This window comes from Mustela erminea, chromosome 6 (genome assembly GCF_009829155.1).
Source record: "Mustela erminea isolate mMusErm1 chromosome 6, mMusErm1.Pri, whole genome shotgun sequence".
NCBI lineage: Eukaryota > Metazoa > Chordata > Mammalia > Carnivora > Mustelidae > Mustela > Mustela erminea.
Genome location: NC_045619.1, coordinates 105835650 through 105855986, shown reverse-complemented (window position 1 = coordinate 105855986; position 20337 = coordinate 105835650). Strand labels below are relative to the sequence as shown.

Genomic DNA, 20337 nt, shown 5'->3' with positions numbered 1-20337 from the left:
GACATTATAAGTAATTTCCAGTTTTAAAAATAATACATTCAAAGTATCTTTAAAAATTTAACTTTAGGGCAGCCCTCTTGGGTCCCTTCCTTTGGAGCTCTGTACTAGCACTCAAGCTTTAAAAGAAATTTAAAACAAAGTTTAACTTTGCATTTTAAAACCAATTTAATTAGTTTAAAACTATGATTCCAGTTAAAAGAATTTTGCCTCTTTCTGTTTGAGAATCTAGAAGGTGCTTTAAGAGTACTGTTTTATTTTAATTTTAATTTTTTTAAAGAATTTTTTAAAAAATTACATTTCATTGATAGGCCCAAAATTAAGTTTCTTTCAGTACTTGAGCAGGTAGGTTTTCAAATATGTTTAAGCTGTAACGTACAATGGAATCCTCTTGCATTAGTGATAAACCTCTATGTACAAAGCTGAATTAAGATGATCATTTCCTTTTCTCATTATTTCGGTTCTTTTTACTTTTTCTCTCCCTCTAGAATTGGCAGTGATTAATAGTTTTATTTCCTATTAAAAGAGTTACACATGGTTAAAAAAACAACCAAAAAAAAGGGTTATATAGTACAATAGGATATACAGTTAAAAGTATATCCAGCCATTCCAGTTCTCTTAAGATTACTGTTTGTAAGATATATCTTTTCCCGTTCTTTCACTTTGAAGCTGTTTTTACCTTAGGATCTAAAGTGTGTCTCTTCTAGGCAGCATATGACTGGATTTGCTTTTTTTAAACCTAGTCTGAGGGTTGCCTTTTGATTGGAGTTATTTAGTTCATTTACATTTAACATAATTATTGATACTGATGTATGTCTGCCATTTTGTGATTTTGTATGTCTTCCTCTATCTCTCCTTTATGGCCTTTTTTTAGTGTTAAACAGATACTTTTTATAATATCATATTAATTTCTCCATATTATTTTTTGTTCGGTTGGATCCTTTTAATTATTTAGTGATTTTAATAATTATACATTTTTTTAATGGTTTTATTGAGAATGTACATCTCTATGCAGCCTACTTCATGTTAATATTGACTTAATTCTGGTGCATATAACAGCTTAGAAACAATATCTTTTCATTTCCTACTTTCTTTTTGTGTATTGTTATACATTATATGTACATGTATAAATACAAAAACATAGCAGTATAATTATTACTCTAAACCATTTTACATTTAAAAAAGAAAAGGAAAAAATACACATACACCCTGTTACACATTTGCTCACAAATTTACCATTTCTGATGCTCTTCATTTATTCCTGTGGGATCCAGGTTGCCTTTCGGGTTCATTTTCTTTCAGTCTGGAGGACTGCTTTTATTTTAGTGTGGTATCTAAGCAATAAATTCTTTGAGTCTTTGCTTATTTGGGAACATTTTTATTCAGCCTTCTTTTAGTCTTTTAACAGTAAATGGTTCTCAGTTTTTTTTTTCTTTTTATTTCAAGTGCCTTGAAATGGTGGTTTTGGTAATTTTGTCCAGATTTATCTTTGTTGTCTGTGGAGGGGAATTGCCCAATCTCTTCATATTAACCACTGCTGGAAGTTCTTCACAATTAAAAAATCTCCCTCCTGGGCATCTGGGTGGCTCATTCATTTAAGGATCTGCCTTTGGCTTGGGTCATGATCTTGGGGTCCTGGGAATGAACCTTGCGTTGGACTCCCTGCTCAGCAGGGAGTCTGTTTCTTGCTCTCCCTCTGCCTTCCCTTCCTCCACTGCTCGCACTCTTTCTCAAGTAAATAAATAAAAAATCTTAAAAAAAGTACCCCTCATACCCAAGTCTCTAGTGTGACAGAGGAAGACCCTATTTTATCTTCTAGTGCATCCTTCCAGATATATATCTATACAAGCCTTTATACATCATACATACAGAATTACATATTCCTTTTTACTTACTGTTTTTTAAATATTTTTTAAAGACTTGTTCTTTTATATTTAGAGAGTGCACAGAGGGGGAAGGGATAGGGAGAGAACCTCAGGCAGACTTCCTGCTGTGCATGAAGCTTGATGGGGGCCTCCATCTCACAACCTGAGATCATGACCTGAGCTGAAATCAAGAGTTGAATACTTAACTGACTGAGCCACCCAGGCTCCCCTTACATACTCTTTTTTCTTTTTTTAAAAGATTTTATTTATTTATTTGACAGAGATCACAAGTAGGAAGAAAGGCAGGCAGAGAGAGAGGAGGAAGCAGGCTCCCTGCTGAGCAGAGAGCCCGATGTGGGGCTCAATCCCAGGACCCTGGGATCATGACCTGAGCCAAAGGCAGAGGCTTAACAACTGAGCCACCCAGATGCCCCTTACATACTTTTTTTTAAACAGAAATGGAGTATACTACTTACATGGTCTGTGCCTGATTTACCCTTTTTGTTTTTTGTTTTTGAGTCCCTTCAGGCCCTATCCAGTCCATCCTAATTCCTTATAGCATTACCTACCCAGTTAATTCATGGTACCATCTCATTGTGTTGTTATGCCAACCAATATCTGAGCTTTTAGTATGTGCTGAGTGAAATTTTCATTTTGTTTCATTTTTATGATCAAAAGTTGTGAGTGCCTTTTTTTTTTTTTTTTTAATTATTTTAGTCTCGTTAATTGACTTTTTTCTTTCTGTGAAGTGGAGTACGGGTTACATTGATCAGGTTGGGGTAATAGAGACTAGAGAATACGTGCTAGATTTTACCAAGGGAGAAAGAGAATGATTACAGTAGATGTAGAACATAAATTATATAGGGATGGTTTGTTCAGCATCACTGAATCAGACCTAGTTTGTATAAACATAAACAGGTGCATCAGTCTGAGTTTCTTTATACCCTTCCATTGCCAAATGGTAGGCAATTACCAAATTATTGGGAAGAGACTTCATTATATAACTTTTCCTTTTTCTGAATTTTATTTCTGTTTTGAATTTTTAAGTTGTTGAATGGATATTTATATCTTCTAATCTTAGAGACAGGGTCATAGAGTTTTTAAAGATTGTTTTCAGTGTCAAACCTCAGTGATTAATATTAATAATGTAAATAATTCTCCATGTGTGAGTTTTGAATGAATATTCATTTATCTATTTCTGGTTTTGCTCTATTCATGTTCTTATAAGAATGTGGAGGGGAGCACTTGGGTAGCTCACTTGCTGGGCATCTGCCTTCAGCTCAGGTTAGGATCCCAGGGTCCTGGGATCAGGTCCCACGTTGGGCTCCCTGCTCAGCCGGAAGCCTGCTTCTCCCTTTCCAACTCCCCCTGCCTGTGTTCCCTCTCTCGCTGTGTCTCTGTCAAATAAATAAATAAAATCTTAAAAAAAAAAAAGGATCTGCAGAAATGCTGGGTTGTAACCAACCATAGTGTGCAGAGACAGATGATACAGACTGGGTCATGGATTTGCCATTTATTTTCTAAGCAATTATGTTTTTCTCAGGATATTATTTTTGTGTTGTAAGATGGAATGAGAGAACCTGTTTATTACAAAGGGTTTTTAAGGACTAATTAGACAATGTGTATGCAACTTTGGACTTTTTTTTTTAAAGATTTTATTTATTTATTTGACAGACAGAGATCACAAGTAGAGAGGCAAGTGGCGGTGGGGGGAAGCAGGCTCCCCACTGAGCACAGAGCCCGATATGGGGCTTGATCTCAGGACCCTGAGATCATGACCTGAGCTGAAGGCAGAGGCTTAACCACCTGAGCCACCCAGGTGCCCCAAACTTTGGACTTTTTAGGGGTGCCTGGGTGACTCATTCAGTTGAGTGGCTGACTCTTGGTTTCAGCTTGGGTCATGCTCTCTGGGTGGTGAGATTAAGTCCTGAGTTGGGCTCCCCACTCAGTGGCAGTCTGCTTCAGGATTTTCCCTTCCTCTGTGGCATCCCCCCAGCCCCCCCCCCCCCACATGTTCTCTTTCTCTCTCTCTTTGACCACTTGTGTTGGGACTCTCTAAGACCATCTCCAGGTTCAGTGATTTTTCTGGGAGGACTCATGGCTATGATTTATTATAGTGAAAGAATGCAAAGCAGAATAAACAAAGGGAAAAGATGCATGGTCCAAGTCCAGAGAAAACCAGATAGAAGCTTCCGAGAGTCCTCTCCCAATGGAGTTACACAGGATGCACTAGTATCAAATTGACAGTGTGTATGAAGTATTAGCCTACCGGAGAAGCTCATTAGAGACTTAGTGCTCAAGGTTTTATAGGAACATGGTGACGAAGGCATCCTCTACTCAACACATACTAACACCGCAGACTCCCAGAAGGAAAGCAGGTGTATGTAAACCTCATTGTATAGCCTAGGCATTGTGAATCACTCTGTATTAGTGGAGGGAACTGTTGATGATGTAAGTTTGCATATGCCAGCTGACAGATCTTTAAGCAGGCTCTTTGAAGAAAAGCAGTCTTAGGCCTGTTATGGTAACCATTTTCTGCTTACTGCTTCTCTCTGCAATCTTTTTTATTATTGCTTTTATTTAAAATTTTAAGGTCGGGGGCACCTGGGTGGCTCAGTGGGTTAAATTAAGCCTCTGCCTTCAGCTCCGGTCATGATTCCAGGGTCCTGGGATTGAGCCCTTCATCGGGCTCTCTGCTCAGCAGGGAGCCTGCTTCCCTTCCTCTCTCTCTGCTTGCCTTTCTGTGATCTCTGTCAAATAAATAAATAAAATCTTTTTAAAAAAATTAAAAAAAAATTTTAAGGTCGAAAGGTCTTTGGGAGTTCAGTATGCAGTTCTGTCTACTTTTTTTTTTGTAAAGTAGTTTAAAAGTTTAAAAGTGGTTAAAAATTTTCCATAATCAAAAGTTTAAAAATACTGAAGATACTATGTTTATATTGCTTCATTTTTCAAATTCTGTCTTATTTCTCTTCTGAACATAGGATAAAATCCAAGCTTCTTAGTTTGAAACATAAGATTAAAGGTCCAAGATTCTTCTTTTCTAATCTTATTTCCTGTATTTCTGAGCATGACTATTCTGCTCTTCCCTTTCACCTGTCAGAAGAGTATATTTTTGGTCCCTCCGTCATTTACTGTGAAAGCTTATCTATTTTTTCCAAGCTGTACTCTGCTTCTTCCTTTTCATAGAAGTTTTCTTAATGATGCAAACCCATACTGATTACTATTGTCCTCTGAAGAATTAAAGAAATTGCTCTTTTATCTGTATTTGGAGTTTAATATATACAGCCTTGTCTTCTTTTTTTTTTTTAAGATTTTTATTTATTCATTTGAGAGAGAGAGAGAAAGAGAGCACAAGCAGGGGGAGGTACAGAGGAAGAGGGAGAAGCAGATCCCCAGCCGAGCAGGGTATTACTCAGGAATTACTCAGGCGTCCTTATACAGCCTTGTCTTGAAACTTTGTATGTAGGCCTTATCTCTTCAAGTGATTCATTATGTTTTCAGGCAATCAGCAGACCAACCAACTAAAAAGCATATGGAGTAGTAATTCTGGAAAGCTTTGGGGGCGCCTGGGCGGCTCAGTTGGCTAGATGTCTGACATCATATCAGGTCATGATCCTCAGGGACCTGGGACTGAGCCCTGCATCAGGCTTTGTGCTCAGCAGGGAGTCTGCTGCTTCTGCTCCTTCCCCCACTCATGCACACTGTGTCTTGCTCGCTCTCAAATAAATAAATAAAATCTTAAATAACTGACAGCCTCTTTTATTTTTTATTTTTATTATTTTTTAAGATTTTACTTATTTGAGAGAGAGATAAAGTGAGAGACAGAGGGAGAAGGAGAAGCAGACTCCCCACTGAGCAGGGAGCCTGATGTGGGGCTCGATCCCGGGTCCAGATTGTGACCTGTGCCAAAGGCAGACACCTAACCAACTGAGCCACCCAGGCACCCCTGAAAGCTTTCTTTAAAAAGCCTATTGAGGGCGCCTGGGTGGTTCAGTGGGTTAAGCCACTGCCTTCAGCTCAGGTCATGATCTCAGGGTCCTGGGATCAAACCCCACATCAGGCTCTATGCTTGGCAGGGAGCCTGCTTCCCTCTCTCTCTCTCTCTGCTTGCTGCTCTGTCTACCTGTGATCTCTCTCTCTCTCTGTCAAATAAATAAATAAAAATCTTTAAAAAAAAAAAATAAAAAAATAAAAAAAAATAAAAAGCCTATTGAGGGTATGAATCATGTCTTTATTTTTTAATGGCATTCTTACTTAAACCTGTGCTGGACTTTCTTATTCTATCTTCTGCGACTCTTAATCACAAATACAGTTTTCATTGTTTTGTGCTACATTATGGATGATACTCTCAAATCTGAATTCTAGTTGACACATTCTCTCTTCACCGTTGTCGTTGGCTGTTAAATCCCTTACTTTGCAGGTTTTATTTTTCAACGCTGTATTATAGAAAGTTTCAGATGTATGAAAGTGTACATAATAAGGAATTTCCCTTCTTCCCTCGAGTGCCTGGCATCCAGGTTCAGCAGGTTATCAACCTCCTATTAGAAGGCAGTTGGGGGCGCCTGGGTGGCTCAGTGGGTTAAGCCGCTGCCTTCAGCTCAGGTCATGATCTCAGGGTCCTGGGATCGAGTCCCGCATCGGGCTCTCTGCTCAGCAGGGAGCCTGCTTCCTCCTCTCTCTCTCTCTGGCTGCCTCTCTGCCTACTTGTGATCTCTATCTGTCAAATAAATAAATAAAATCTTAAAAAAAAAAAAAAAAAAAGAAGGCAGTTGGATTCTCTTACCTGTTTCTGCATTCAGTCTGTTGTCAGTCTATTGTGATGTCACATATCCTTGTATCCTTTGGAAAACTCACACTATGTTCCTGCAAGAATGAGAGTGAAAAGGGCAAATAACATCTTACAGTTATTATGAAAATAGTTTGACTTTGCAGATTCCTTGAAATAGTCTTAGGTTCCCTAGATCCCACTCTGAGAATTGCTCTCCACAAGGACGATAAGCACTTTAAGGCTTTACTTCACAAGGCTTCAAGGGTAGGTTTTTGGGAAACTTGGTGTCCCGTCCAATTAGAAACCTCAATGAAAACTCAGACAATAGCTTTCCTTTTTCATTCTGCCTTTCATTCCTTTCTTTGTTTCTGGAAACTGGGAATTCTTTACTCTTCTGAGTTCATCTATGAAACACATGTTTTTGTTATTGTTATAATTTATTTAATATTTCTGGACGTGTTTGTAGTGAGGGTGGTAGTGGTAACTTTCTGCATCATCTTAGTCTTTGGTGTTGACATAAATGCAGGATTAAGTGTCTTACTGTTTTTTGTTTTCATAGCATCTGACACCATTCTATAAACATAGTGGTAAACATTTTGGGAAATTACACTCCTGGGGTAAAATAGAAATATAATACTGACTTATTAAAATGAGTCTTACATTATTTTACCAGTAAGCTAGGGAGGAATAGTGTAAAAATGCTTTTATCCTTCAGGATAAACCGGAGGGATCTGAAATAATTAAAGGGAAATGTGAATACCACCTGGATAAGATAGTTACATGAGTTATGTGTTATAGAGCAAAGAGCACAGATGGACTAGATTATTATAAATACTACATGCATTTTTTAGTTTTTTTGAAGACTCCCTTGGAATTGGGGCACTTGTCGTTTCTGATCTTGCATATATATCTTTTTTTTTTCTTGATAGGAATATGCGCTTTCTGGTTGGAATTTGAATAATATGCCTGTCCTAGAGCAATCTGTTCTTGCACATATTAATGTAGACATCTCTGGTATGAAGGTGCCATGGCTCTATGTAGGAATGTGTTTCTCTTCTTTTTGCTGGCACATTGAAGATCACTGGAGTTATTCAATCAACTACTTACACTGGTATGTATGATTTTTGTTACATGCTTAGGAATCTTTTTAAAGGTGTAATGAGGGACGCCTGGGTGGCTCAGTTGATTAAGCCGCTGCCTTCAGCTCAGGTCATGATCCCAAGGTCCTGGGATCAAGTCCCACATCGGGCTCCTTGTTCGGCAGGGAGCCTGCTTCTCTTGCTGCCTCTGCCTGCCTCTCTGCCTGCTTGTGTGTACTCTCTCTCTCTATCTCTGACAAATAAATAAAATCTTTAAAAAAAAAAAGTTGTAATGATATTAGGTGATATATTAGCAAGAACTGAATTTAAAATTATTCCTACCCAAAGGAGGGTAATATATAGAGAAGCATAGAAGGTCCTAAAGGTATGTATATCTCAGACACCTTCCCTTTTAAAGTATGTACATGGAGCATGCATCAGAGCCTGCAGTTTTAGGTCGTGTGATACTTAATTTGGTATATGGGGCAATTACCTTGGTATATCTTTTGATATGCAAGGTAGGATTTTAAAGTATGTATAGTTTAAAAAAAAAGTATGTATAATTGAGATCTGACTAAACCTTCAGGATTGGAAGTTATTAAAAGATTTTTTCTTTTTAATGCCATTTTCCCTAAAAATGCCTGTTATGTGCATATTTATTAAATTCTTTGGCTGAATTTTTTTGTGGCTCCCCCACAGCTTTCATTGACTTGCCCATGTAAATTATCATGACATCAGTTAAATGATTTTCTCCATTTGGAAAATACTGCTCAAATCACACTATGCAGTATTGGAAAACTGTAGTGATTTTATTTCTCTGCTTTATCACTGTGCTGTATAATACGATAACTCTTAGCTACATGTGGCTTTTTAAATTAGTTAAGATTAAGTAAAATTAAAAATGTACTTCCCCAGTTACAGGAAGCATTTCAAGTACTTTATGGTCACCGGTGACTAGAGCCCTGTGTATTGGCTGGCACAGATAAAGAATATTCTCATTATTATTATTATTTTTTTAAGATTTTATTTATTTGTTTGATACAGAGAGAGAGATCACAAGTAGGCAGAGAGGCAGGAGAGAGAGAGGGGGAAGCAGGCTCCCTGCTGAGAGAGAGCCCAATGCTGGGCTTGATCCCAGAACCCTGAGACCATGACCTGAGCCAAGGGTAGAGGCTTAACCCACTGAGCCACCCAGGCACCCCAGAATATTCTCATTATTGCAGTAAGTTCTCTTGGAGACAGCACTGGATTGTATTAGGATTAGGAAATTCAGCTGTTTTATAAATACTATGACTCACTAAATTATTTCCTAGAAGTACAGCATCGTATCATAAATGAACTCTAGTTCACTAAAGTCTAATGCATTAATGATGCCAAGTTTTTGGTTCTTAAGATTTGTAGATAGAACTCCTTTCAAGGTTTCAACAGTTTCTACCCTTGCTTTAGTTTTTTGGTTAGTAAAATTCAACTTAGTGAAGTTATGTAAAGGTATTCTACAGAGTGTTGACTTCAGATTTGATCATTGTGGGGATAATGGGAATGTCCAGGGGACTTAGGAAATAAGGTAGTATGTTAGTATCCTTTGGAATGATGTTTATTTTTCATATAGTGCCTTTCCTATTTGAAGAAACTATTTATTGATCCACCTTAAAGAGTTCATGTGCTTTGAATTGCATTAAGTTGATTTAGAATTAATTTTAATAGTAGTGATAAGTATGTGTATACGTATATATGTACCTTGCCTTACTTCCTGTTATGAACAGATTCATGAATTGGTTTGCCAAGATTCAGGGTATATAATCTGTGACCATGGACAAGACAAAATTAATTATAGTTCAGTGGATTTGAATGAGAGACTCTGGCCTTGTTGGTAACATGCTCACCTAGCTAAACAATTATTTCTTTTTGCTAGGGGGGAGCCAAAGACATGGTATGGTGTGCCATCTCATGCTGCCGAACAGCTGGAGGAGGTGATGAGGGAGCTGGCTCCTGAGTTGTTTGAGTCCCAGCCTGATCTCCTGCATCAGTTAGTCACCATCATGAACCCCAATGTACTGATGGAGCATGGTGTGCCTGTGAGTCTTTTTGTGTCTCCTTTTAGTATTTTCATTTTAAGGTTCTGTTATCTTTTCATTAGACAGAAACACATTTGTTTTATAACTGGAAGCAAAAGATTTCATCTTCTAGCCAAATTAGTTTATATTCTGAAGGGAACAACATTTCTTGGTAAGAAAGAGGTGTTTTAAAGTATTAATCTTACTTTATATATAGCTACCTATTCAGTAGGCTTCTGTTTTCAGTAAACCTTTATATCCTGGTTTTGACAAAAATCTTACATTCTTTATTATCTAGTGAAGTAATAATACTCTCTAATTTATTATCTGTATTATCTTTGTTTTGTCAGAGTGTAAAGTATTTTTAAGTGATACTTGAAACTAATACCCTTTGGAGATCATACTTCATTAAAGGTTTCACAGCTTCTTTTTTTTTTTTTTTAAATATGTGATAATCAGGGACGCCTGGGTAGCTCAGTTGGTTAAGCGGCTGCCTTCGGCTCGGGTCATGATCCCAGCATCCTGGGATCGAGTCCCACATCAGGCTCCTTGCTTGGCGGGGAGCCTGCTTCTCCCTCTGCCTCTGCTGCCACTCTGCCTGCCTGTGTGCTCTCTCTCTCTCTGGCAAATAAATAAATAAAATTTTTAAAAATAAACAAACAAATAAATAAGTATGTGATAATCAAATACTATGAATACCTTTTTTGCTTTACCTTTTTAAAAAAGATTTTATTTAGAGAGAGAGTGAGAGAGTGTGCAAGCATGAATGGGGGGAGGGGCAGAGGGAGAAGGAGAGACAGAATCTCAGGCAGACTCTGCACTGAGCATGGAGCTTGATGTGAGGCTTGATTTCGTGACCCTGAGACCATGACCTGAGCCGAAATCAAGAGTTGGATGCTGTAACTGACTGAGCCACCCAGGCGCCCAGTATTAATTTGTGTTAAAAGATCTTACTTGTTTCAGACAGAGATAGTGAGAGAGAGCGCGCTTATACGCTATACGCATGCCCGCAGCGGGGAGGAGCAGAGTGGGAAGCAGACTCCCCACTGAGAAGGGAGCTGGATATAAGGCTTGATCTCAGGACCTGGGATCATGACCTGAGCTGAAGGCAGAGTGAACTTATACTAGAATCTGGGATTTTTCTATAGACACATAGTATTGGGGTGGCTGGGTAGTGCACACATACTCTCTCTGAAATAAATAAATAAAGACACATAATCTTATCATAAAAATAAGTGGAATCCAGGAAAACTGATTTTGAGGTTATCGCCATATAACATGTGAGCTAATTACCTAGTTAATTTCCAAAAAATCATCTAAGAGTAGGAGGCAATTCCATTTTTTAATGTTATTGACAACATAAGGATGAAGGGATAAAAGAAAAAGTCTCTTAATTGTAAAAATTTTATCACATTTCAGAAACTAGTAGCCCAGTGAGAGTAACATTTTCTTTTTGAGAATTTGCTACTATTTTTTTAAGTCAATTACAATTTTATTTTATTTATTTTTAAAAAAGATTTTAGTTATTTATTTTACAGAGAGACACAGGGAGAGAGGGAGCACAAGCAGGAGGAGTGGGAGAGGGAGAAGCAGGCTTCCGGCTGAGCAGGGAGCCCAATTTGAGCTCTATCTCAGGACCCTGGGATCATGACCTGAGCCAAAGGCACATGCTTAATGACTGAGCCACCCAGGCGCCCTGTCTGTTACTTCTTGTTGTGAATTATTGTAGCTTGTTATCAGTGACTGTTTTAAGAAGGTAAGAGTTCGGGGACGCCTGGGTGGCTCAGTTGGTTGGACGACTGCCTTCGGCTCAGGTCATGATCCTGGAGTCCTGGGATCGAGTCCCACATTGGGCTCCCAGCTCCATGGGGAGTCTGCTTCTCCCTCTGACCTTCTCCTCGCTCATGTTCTCTCTCACTGTCTCTCTCTCAAATTAATAAATAGAATCTTTAAAAAAAAAATAAAGAAGGTAAGAGTTCAGGCTGCTTCTTAAACCCTGATATTATTTTCTGATATGGGTAGGTGAATGCTTTACTGTTTTTAATTTTAGAAAATGCCTCTGAAAGTGACTGATAAAATCTCTTCCTCTTTTTTGTTGTTTTTATTTTGTTTTGTTTTGTATCCCTGTTCCCACTTTGCATTTAGGTGTACAGGACCAATCAGTGTGCTGGCGAGTTTGTTGTGACATTTCCTCGTGCCTATCATTCTGGATTTAACCAGGGCTACAACTTTGCTGAAGCTGTGAACTTCTGTACTGCTGACTGGGTCTGTTCTATAGCAAGTAGCTGTTGTACGTCTACTAACACCCCTGGAAAATGCATCTTAGTGGCCATATTTGCTTAGGTGGAGAGGGGAGGATTTATGAATATTTTATTTTTTATTTTTTTTAAGATTTTATTTATTTGAGAGAGAGAGAGCATGGGGGGAGAGAGGTCAGCGGGAGAAGCAGACTCCCTGTCGAGCAGGGAGCCCACTGCGGGACTCAATCCTGGGACTCCAGGATCGTGACCTGAGCCGAAGGCAGTCGCTTAACCAACTGAGCTACCCAGGTGCCCTCATGAATATTTTAGTAGAGGCTGGAATGGGTGTTGTAGTTTAGAGAATTCAGTTAGAGTTTCCATTGCAGTTTTTATTTTGAAGATTTTATAGTTCTCTACTTCTCATCCATTCATTCTTTTCCCCATTCTGTTTGAATTTTAAATGAGCACTTGTTAGTTTTTGAATCTTTCTTTTCTGAGAGACTGTCGTGCCTCTAGTCTTTGCCTTCTCTGAGCAACTTAAGGATTTTATAATGACAACTAGATCTTTTCTTTTTGACAACTGGATCTTTTTAAGAATTAATTTTACCTGTATTTTCAGGTATCTAACTCGGATTTTTATTTTAAAATACCCCTTTATTACTTCCCTTCTTATAGACAATTAAGTGATTTTATTCTTCCTACCATTTTATGTTTTTTTGTATTTCTTAAAAAAAAAAAAAACTTAAAGAGTAGCTATAGTACTGAGATCTCTTGTGGGATATACTTGTGTTTAACTGATAATGCCAAGGGTGCCGGGGTGGCTCAGTCGTTTAAGCATCTGACTTCAGCTCAGGTCATGATCCTGGAGTCTTGGATGGAGTCCTGCATCAGGCTCCCTGCTCAGGAGGGAGTCTGTTTCTCCCTTTCCCTTTACCCTTCCCCCTGCTTGTGCTCTCTCTTGCTCTCAAAGCAATAAATAAAATCTTTTAAAAAATAAAATAAATGATAATGCCAGTGATTGCTATTTTGCTTTTTCGTTTGAGGTAGATATCAAAACGTGACTAGTTATGATTATGTCATGTTGGTTGGGAAAAGACTGCAAATTTATAATACACTCTTTGACTTTAGTTTTCATTTTGTGATCTTTTTTTTGGTCTCCTCTCAATATTTGGGAGTTTTTGTTTTTATATTTTAAGAGAGAGAGAGAGCACCCTGAGGGAGAAGAGATCATTGTAGCAGGTTCCATGCTGAGCGCAGAGCCTGACATGTGGCTTGATCTCTTGTTGAGTTCAGGACCCTGAGATTACGACCTGAACAAAATCAAGAGTCAGATGCCAACCGACTGAACCATGCAGGTGTCCCAAGGGGGAGATATTTTTAGTAATAGTGGGTCTTATGTTTTCTGTGGGCACATTAATTTATTAAATTCCATGATTCATGATTTCATGATTTTTGTTTCCTTGGTTAATGAATGACGTGATGAGTAATCTTATTTGATCTAGTAATTTGAAACATTAGGCTTAGGAAGCAGTATGAGCAAGACTGAGCTTAGGACTTTCCCTTAGGTGTGAGGTCTATTTTTTAAAATTCAGCTAACATTTATTAAAATGTTTATGATTTACTTCTTGGCTGGATGTAGTATATGTAGATAATTCAGAAATGAATTCGAGATGGTTTCTGCCTTTAATGTGTTTGCTGTTATTGATGTGTGGCCTTTGGCAACTCTTTTAATTTCAGTGTGCCTAAGTTTTTTACCTTGTCTGTGAAGATACTAAGATTCTCTTAATAACCTCAAACAATTGAGATGGTATATGTAGAAATCCTTGAAACTCTTGAAAAGAAGAGATATGCTAGATATGAAAAATTATAGTAGCTTTAGATTTGGAATATGGTGATTGATGGTACTAAGTTTATAAGCCACAACAGATAATCAGTTCTATTTTATGTGGCTTCTTTACAGAGTATAATAATTAAGATCTTCATATTTTCTTGCCATTGTTAATCTATATGAAAAATGTTTAACAAGTAAATATTTATGAATTAGGAAATGGAAGAGTTGTGTGTTAATAGGATAATGCCTAAGTTCAGTATCATTATTTTCTTTGGAAAGATTCTTTCTTTCTTTCTTTCTTTTTTTTTTTTAAGATTTTTACTTATTTATCTGACAGACACAGTGAGGGAGGGAACACAAGCAGGGGGAGTGGGAGAGGGAGAAGCAAGCTTCCTGCTGAGCAGGGACTGTGCCCCCCACCCCCACCCCGCCAATGCAGGGCTCCATCCCAGAACTCTGGGATCATGACCTGAGCCAAAGGTAGACGCCTAAAGACTCAGCCAGCTGGGCACTCCGAAATATTGTTTCTTTAAAAGAGTAGGTGCGCCTGGGTGGCACAGTTGGTTAAACATCCAGCTCTGATTTTGGCTCAGGTCATGATCTCAGGGTCCTGAGTTCAAGCCCTGCATTGAGCTCTACACTGGAGGTGGAGCCTACGTAAAAAAGAAAACAAAAAACAAAAAAGGAGCATGGAAATAATGTTTGATTTAGAGATAGTCTTATATTCTCAAAATGTAATTCCTGTGATTGTCTTCTGCCTTTTTCAACATGGAGGTGAATTCTTAAAGGTTCTTAAAGGTCCATTTTCTTATTTTTTCTCTTTTATGTCATAGTTTTCAAATGTAAACTAAAACTCCCATTTAAACTACCCAGGTTTTCCTGCTGGACAGAAGGGTAGAAGTTGGTGAAAGATAGGAGGGAGGAAATGTGTGTGTATATATGTGTTTGTTTTTATGTACAGGCATACATTGTTTTATTGCACTTTGCTTTATTACCTTCCACACATAATTGCATTTTTTACAAATTGAGAGCTTGTGGCAACACTGTTTTGAGAGCAAGTCAGTTGGCACCGTTTTTCCAATAGCATTTATTCACTTCACGTCTCTGTATCCCATTTTGGGAATTCTGGCAATATTTCAAACTTTTTTGTTATTATTTGTTCTGGTCTCTGTGATTAGAAATTACGTCTTAAAGTTCCGATGATGGTTAGCATTTTTTAGCAAGGAAGTATTTTTGAGTTAAGTTGTGTACATTGTTTTTTTAGACATAATGCTGTTGCACACTAAACACTACACTATAATGTAGACATAACTTTTATGTGCACTGGAAAAACAAATCATTCATTTTACTCACTTTATTGTGATACTTATTTATGGTGGTCTGGAACCCAACCCACAGTATCTCCAAGGTGTGCCTGTGTAGTATAACCAGTATCATAATTTGGCTTAAAGCTTGATGGTTAAAGAATTTTTCAGAATTTATCCTAAAAGGTGTATCTGATGATTATGAAAAGTGAGCATCTAGTGATTTGTTTATTCACTTAGGAAGAATAAAGTGTATAATCTTACGATTTCACTTGGATTCTCTTTAGAGCAGACTGATCCTTTTAAAAGAATTTCTAGATGCTTTATATAAATTGTCTTTTGGTTTGGTTCTTATAATAAAAGTTAATATGAATTGTTGAAGGTAGTGCTTTTTTCATCCCCTTTTCTTTCTTCTTTTTTTTTTTAAACTTTTAATAACATCTCTGCTTTTTGGTCTGTGGAAACTTCCATGCTGAAGCTATCCACTTAACCCTTTATTACCTAAATGTTTTTTTCTTTATTCTTTAAAGGCAGCTTATGTTAAAGTGGTCTAAAAGAGTTTGCTTTTTCATTTAAGTATCAAGGAACTGTACTTCTTGTTGTACATAATGAGTAGAAAATCAATAGCTTAGGCTAGAAGCTTAGCATCTCAAATTATAGAAATTTTCTGTGGGAAGGCCTTTGAAATTCCTGCTGGGCCATAAAGATTTTATATTTACATTTCCTTTTATGTTCAAATGGAATTTGTTATTCTACCTTTTTTGGTAATAAAACAGAGGAGCTGTAGACTAAATACTGGTTTTTGCTCTGGGATATGTTATAAGCAAGTAATTTAATTTGACCATTTTGTTTACAGTTGCCCATTGGACGTCAGTGTGTTAATCACTACCGACGGCTAAGACGCCACTGTGTCTTTTCCCATGAAGAACTCATTTTCAAGATGGCAGCAGATCCGGAATGCTTAGACGTGGGGCTGGCTGCCATGGTGTGCAAAGAATTGACTCTCATGACTGAAGAAGAGACAAGATTAAGAGAGTCTGTTGTACAGATGGTGAGTTTGTGGACCACATTTTCTCTATTTGATACAGCTCATGGAATATACTAAAAATTGAACTTGTAGAAAGAATCCATTTTCATCTTTGATTCCTTTAGAAGATGAGCACAAAAATCACACGTTGGGAGAAAGTGTGTGTGTGTGTGTGTGTGTGTGTGTGTGTGTGTGTTTAGAGATTTATTTATTTTAGGGAGAGAGAGAGAAAGTATACAATGGAGTGGGGAGAGGGAGAGAGAATCTTAAGTACACTCTGCTGCTGAGCACGAAGCTTGATACGGGGCTTGATCTCACAAGCTCAAGACCTGACCCGAAATCAGGAGTTGGGCGCTTAACCAACTGTGCCACCCAGGCACCCTGGAGAGGGTATATTTTTATTCTTGCTATTTTGGTTCTACAAAATGAAAGGTTTTAGAAATCTTTATGTCACCTCTAGATTTTAAAAAATGGAATCCTGTCATGTAGAATTTCTTAGATATATTCCTTTTTTAAACCTTTTACATACAGTATTATTTCTTTAAAAAAGTTCAGATCCTTTACTCTGAGCTTTGAAATGAATAAAACTTGTGTTTCTGGTGATTCCAACTGTCAGAGTGGACTGGTGGATTGATCTGTTTTTGTTTTGTTTTTCCCCTGGGATCCGCCCCCAGTTTGGAAGCCAGTTGAATTTCTTTCTTTTTTTTTTTTTTTTAAGCCAGTTGAATTTCTGATGGAGTTTCTTACAATGATGGTGGCTGGGCAGTGGAGTGGCCATACCATTCCCACAGGTGTTGGGATTTTGAATGCCTAAAATAAACTAAACCTTTGTCACAATCAAGTTAATGAACATATCACCTTCAGAAATTTTCTTAGGCCCCTGTATGATCCTTCCCTCTTGTCCCATTCCCCTTCTTCACTACTCCCACTCCACCCTCTTCCAGGAAAACACCAATCTGCTTTCTTTCTTGTGCCTTTTTAAAAAGTGTCTTACTTAAATTGAGTCATACAGTTGATACTTTTTGTTTAGTTTCTTTGACTTAACATACTTTGAGATTCATTTATGTATTTATGTATTAATTGTTTATTCTTTTTAATTGCCAAGTAGTAGTTGTAGTATTTTTTGTATGGATATACCACAGTGTATCTTCACTTACAAATGAACATTTTAGTTGTTTTCAGACTTTTTCCTGTTACTAGTTAAGCTGCTATGAACATTTCTGAACAGATTTTTGTGTTGACATATATTTTCATTTTTCTTGGATAAATACTAGGACTGGAATGACTGGGTCTTATGACATGTATATGTTTAATTTTTTCTACAAACTGCCACACTGTATTCCAAAATAGTTTTTACAGTTCTGCCAGGAATATGAGAGTTCCACTTGTCCTGCAATCTCCCTGACACTTGGAATTTTAACTTCAGATTTTTTTTTAAAGATTTTATTCACTTATTGAACAGAGAGAGAGAGAGAGCACACAAGCTGGGGGGAGAGGCAGAGGGAGAGAGAGAAGCAGGCTCCCCAAGAGCACGGATCCCAATGCAGGATTTGTTCCCAGGATCCCAGGATCATGATCTGAGCCTAAGGCAGACACTTAACCAACTGAACCACCCAGGCATTCCCAACTTTAGGTAGATACTCTAATAGGTTTGTTGTGGGTGTTCATTGTGGCTTTAATTTTAATGACTAATGATGTTGGGTACCTTCTAGATGCTTATTTGCTGTCTGTATATCTTTTTTAAAAAAATTTTACTTATTTATTGGACAGACAGAGATCACAAGTAGGCAGAGAGGCAGGCAGAGAGAGAGGAGGAAGCAGGCTCCCCACTGAGCAGAGAGCCTGAAGCAGGACTCGATCCCAGGACTCTAGGACCGTGACCTGAGCCAACGCAGAGGCTTTAATCCACTGAGCCACCCAGGTGCCCCACTGTCTGTATATCTTGGAGGGAAGATTCTGTTCAGATCTTTTGGCCAACTTTTAAAACTTGGGTTCTTACTGAATTTTGAGGGTTTATTATATAGTCTAGATACAGATTCTTTACCGGATAGGTGATTTGAAAATATTTTCTTCCCGTCTGTGGCTTGTCTTTTCCTTTTCTTAATAGTATTTTTTAAAAAAATATTTTATTTATTTATTTGACAGAGAGAGAGAGATCACAAGTAGCAGAGAAGCCGGTTGGGGGGGTGGGGAGCAGGCTCCTCACTGAGCAGAGAGCCCGATGCGGGGCTCAATCCCAGGACCCTGAGATCATAACCTGAGCCGAAGACAGAGGATTAACCCACTGAGGCACCCAGGTTCCCCTCTTAATAGTATTTTTTTGAAGAGCAGGAGTTTCTTTGGTTTATCAATTCTTTCTTTTTTGGCTCGTGGCTTTTGGCTGTACCTAAGAAATCTTTAATTCAAGATCATGAAGATTTTCTCCTGTGTTTCCCAGAAATTTTTAAGTTTTAGCTCATACATTTATGTGTATGGTCTGTTTCAAGTTAATTTTTGTATGTGGAATGAGGTATGGATCAGAGTTTATTTTCTTGCATATGTCACTTATGATTTCAAGCCCACTTATTAGATTACTAACTTGAGATCTCCTGTTTTGGCACAATTGGTTTTAGCTAACTTAATAACCAAGTAACCAAGAATAATAAGAACAATTGGTAGGTTGAGAAGACACTTTATTTTTTGACATATCCCAAGTGGTAGAATGTAACAGAAGCCTTGTTTCCTCTCAGTAAAATCAGAATTTTCTTGAAAACACCATTTTCAGTTAGAAAAGTTTATATAATCACAAAATTAAGGACTTTGTCTATTTTAAAAAAATTTCAAATAATGGGCTATCTTAGATTTGAAGAGTTTTGAGGAAATAAAGATTTAAGCTGAAGAAAAATACTGTGGTAGATAGGAATTTGAATCTGAAAAGTAAAAGAAAAATCAATTTCACCATTCTTTTTATGGGCGTAAATGGGGGAAAAAATCTTTAAACCAAAGCTATATATAGCTGTTTAAAGCTGTATAAAGCTATACATACTACAAATGATGTAAATATTAATATTATAAGCTAATTATTTTTTAAAAGATTTTATTTTATTTATTTGACAGAGAGAGATCACAAGTAGGCAGAGGGGCAGGCAGAGAGAGAGGAGGAAGCAGGCTCCCTGCTGAGCAGAGAGGTGCATGTGGGCCTCGATCCCAGGACCCTAGATCATGACCTGAGCCAAGGCAGAGGCTTTAACCCACTGAGCCACCCAGGTGCACCTAAGCTAATTATTTTTAAGAGTTTATGACCTTGGAAATTAGAGTTTTTGCTAAATGGTCAGATTTTTTTTTCTAATTTGAATTACCTGTGATAAGAAACAAGAGGGTTGCCTGGGTGGTTCAGTCAGTTAAGTGTCTGCCTTGGGCTCAGGTCATGATCTCAGGGTTCTGGGATTAAGCTCCGAGGTGGGCTCTCTGCTCAGTGGGGAGTCTGCTTCTCCCTCTTCTTTTGTCTCTCTGCCCGCTCATGCTTTCTCTCTCAAATAAATAAGTAACTTTAAAAAAGAAGAAGAAGAAGAAAGAACAAGATAAAAGTGAATCTTTTTGTTTTTAAAAAAATTTTTTTGAGAAAAATGAATTTATGACTTGATATGGTTAATATCCTTATGTTATATCTATATTCTTAAAAGCTTTCTTTGCTTATTTTTTATTAGCCTTTTATATTTTATTATTTTTTAATTTTTATTTATTATTATTTATTTTTTTAAGATTTTACTTATTTGGGGTGCCTGGGCGGCTCAGTGGGTTAAAGCCTCTGCCTTCGGCCCAGGTCATGATCTCAGGGCCCTGGGATCAAGCCCCGAATTGGACTCTGCTCCGCAGGGAGCCTGCTTCCTCCTCTCTCCCTGCCTGCCTCTCTGCCTACTTGTGATCTCTCTCTGTCAAATAAATAAATAAAATCTTAAAAAAAGAAAAAAAGAACTACCTGCTTTGCTAAAAAAGAGTAGGTAATTAAAAAAAAAAGATTTTATTTATTTATTTGACCGAGAGAGATCACAAGTAGGCAGAAAGGCAGGTAGAGAGGAGGGGGGGAAGCAGGCTCCCTGCCGAGCAGAAAGGCCGACGTGGGCCTCGATCCCAGGATCCTGAGATCATGACTTGAACCAAAGGCAGAGGCTTTAACCCACTGAGCCACCCAG

General features: G+C 37.8%; 1 protein-coding gene across 1 annotated transcript in view; it reads left to right on the top strand.

Annotated features, from left to right (window-relative positions):
• Nucleotides 1-20337, top strand: part of KDM5A (lysine demethylase 5A) — a 94624-nt gene that overhangs the window by 27879 nt on the left and 46408 nt on the right. Inside the window, exons 11-14 of the mRNA XM_032349171.1 lie at nucleotides 7560-7741; nucleotides 9622-9784; nucleotides 11909-12028; nucleotides 15995-16189. Coding sequence (XP_032205062.1) covers nucleotides 7560-7741; nucleotides 9622-9784; nucleotides 11909-12028; nucleotides 15995-16189 — 660 coding nt within the window. The remainder of the gene's footprint in view (nucleotides 1-7559; nucleotides 7742-9621; nucleotides 9785-11908; nucleotides 12029-15994; nucleotides 16190-20337) is intronic.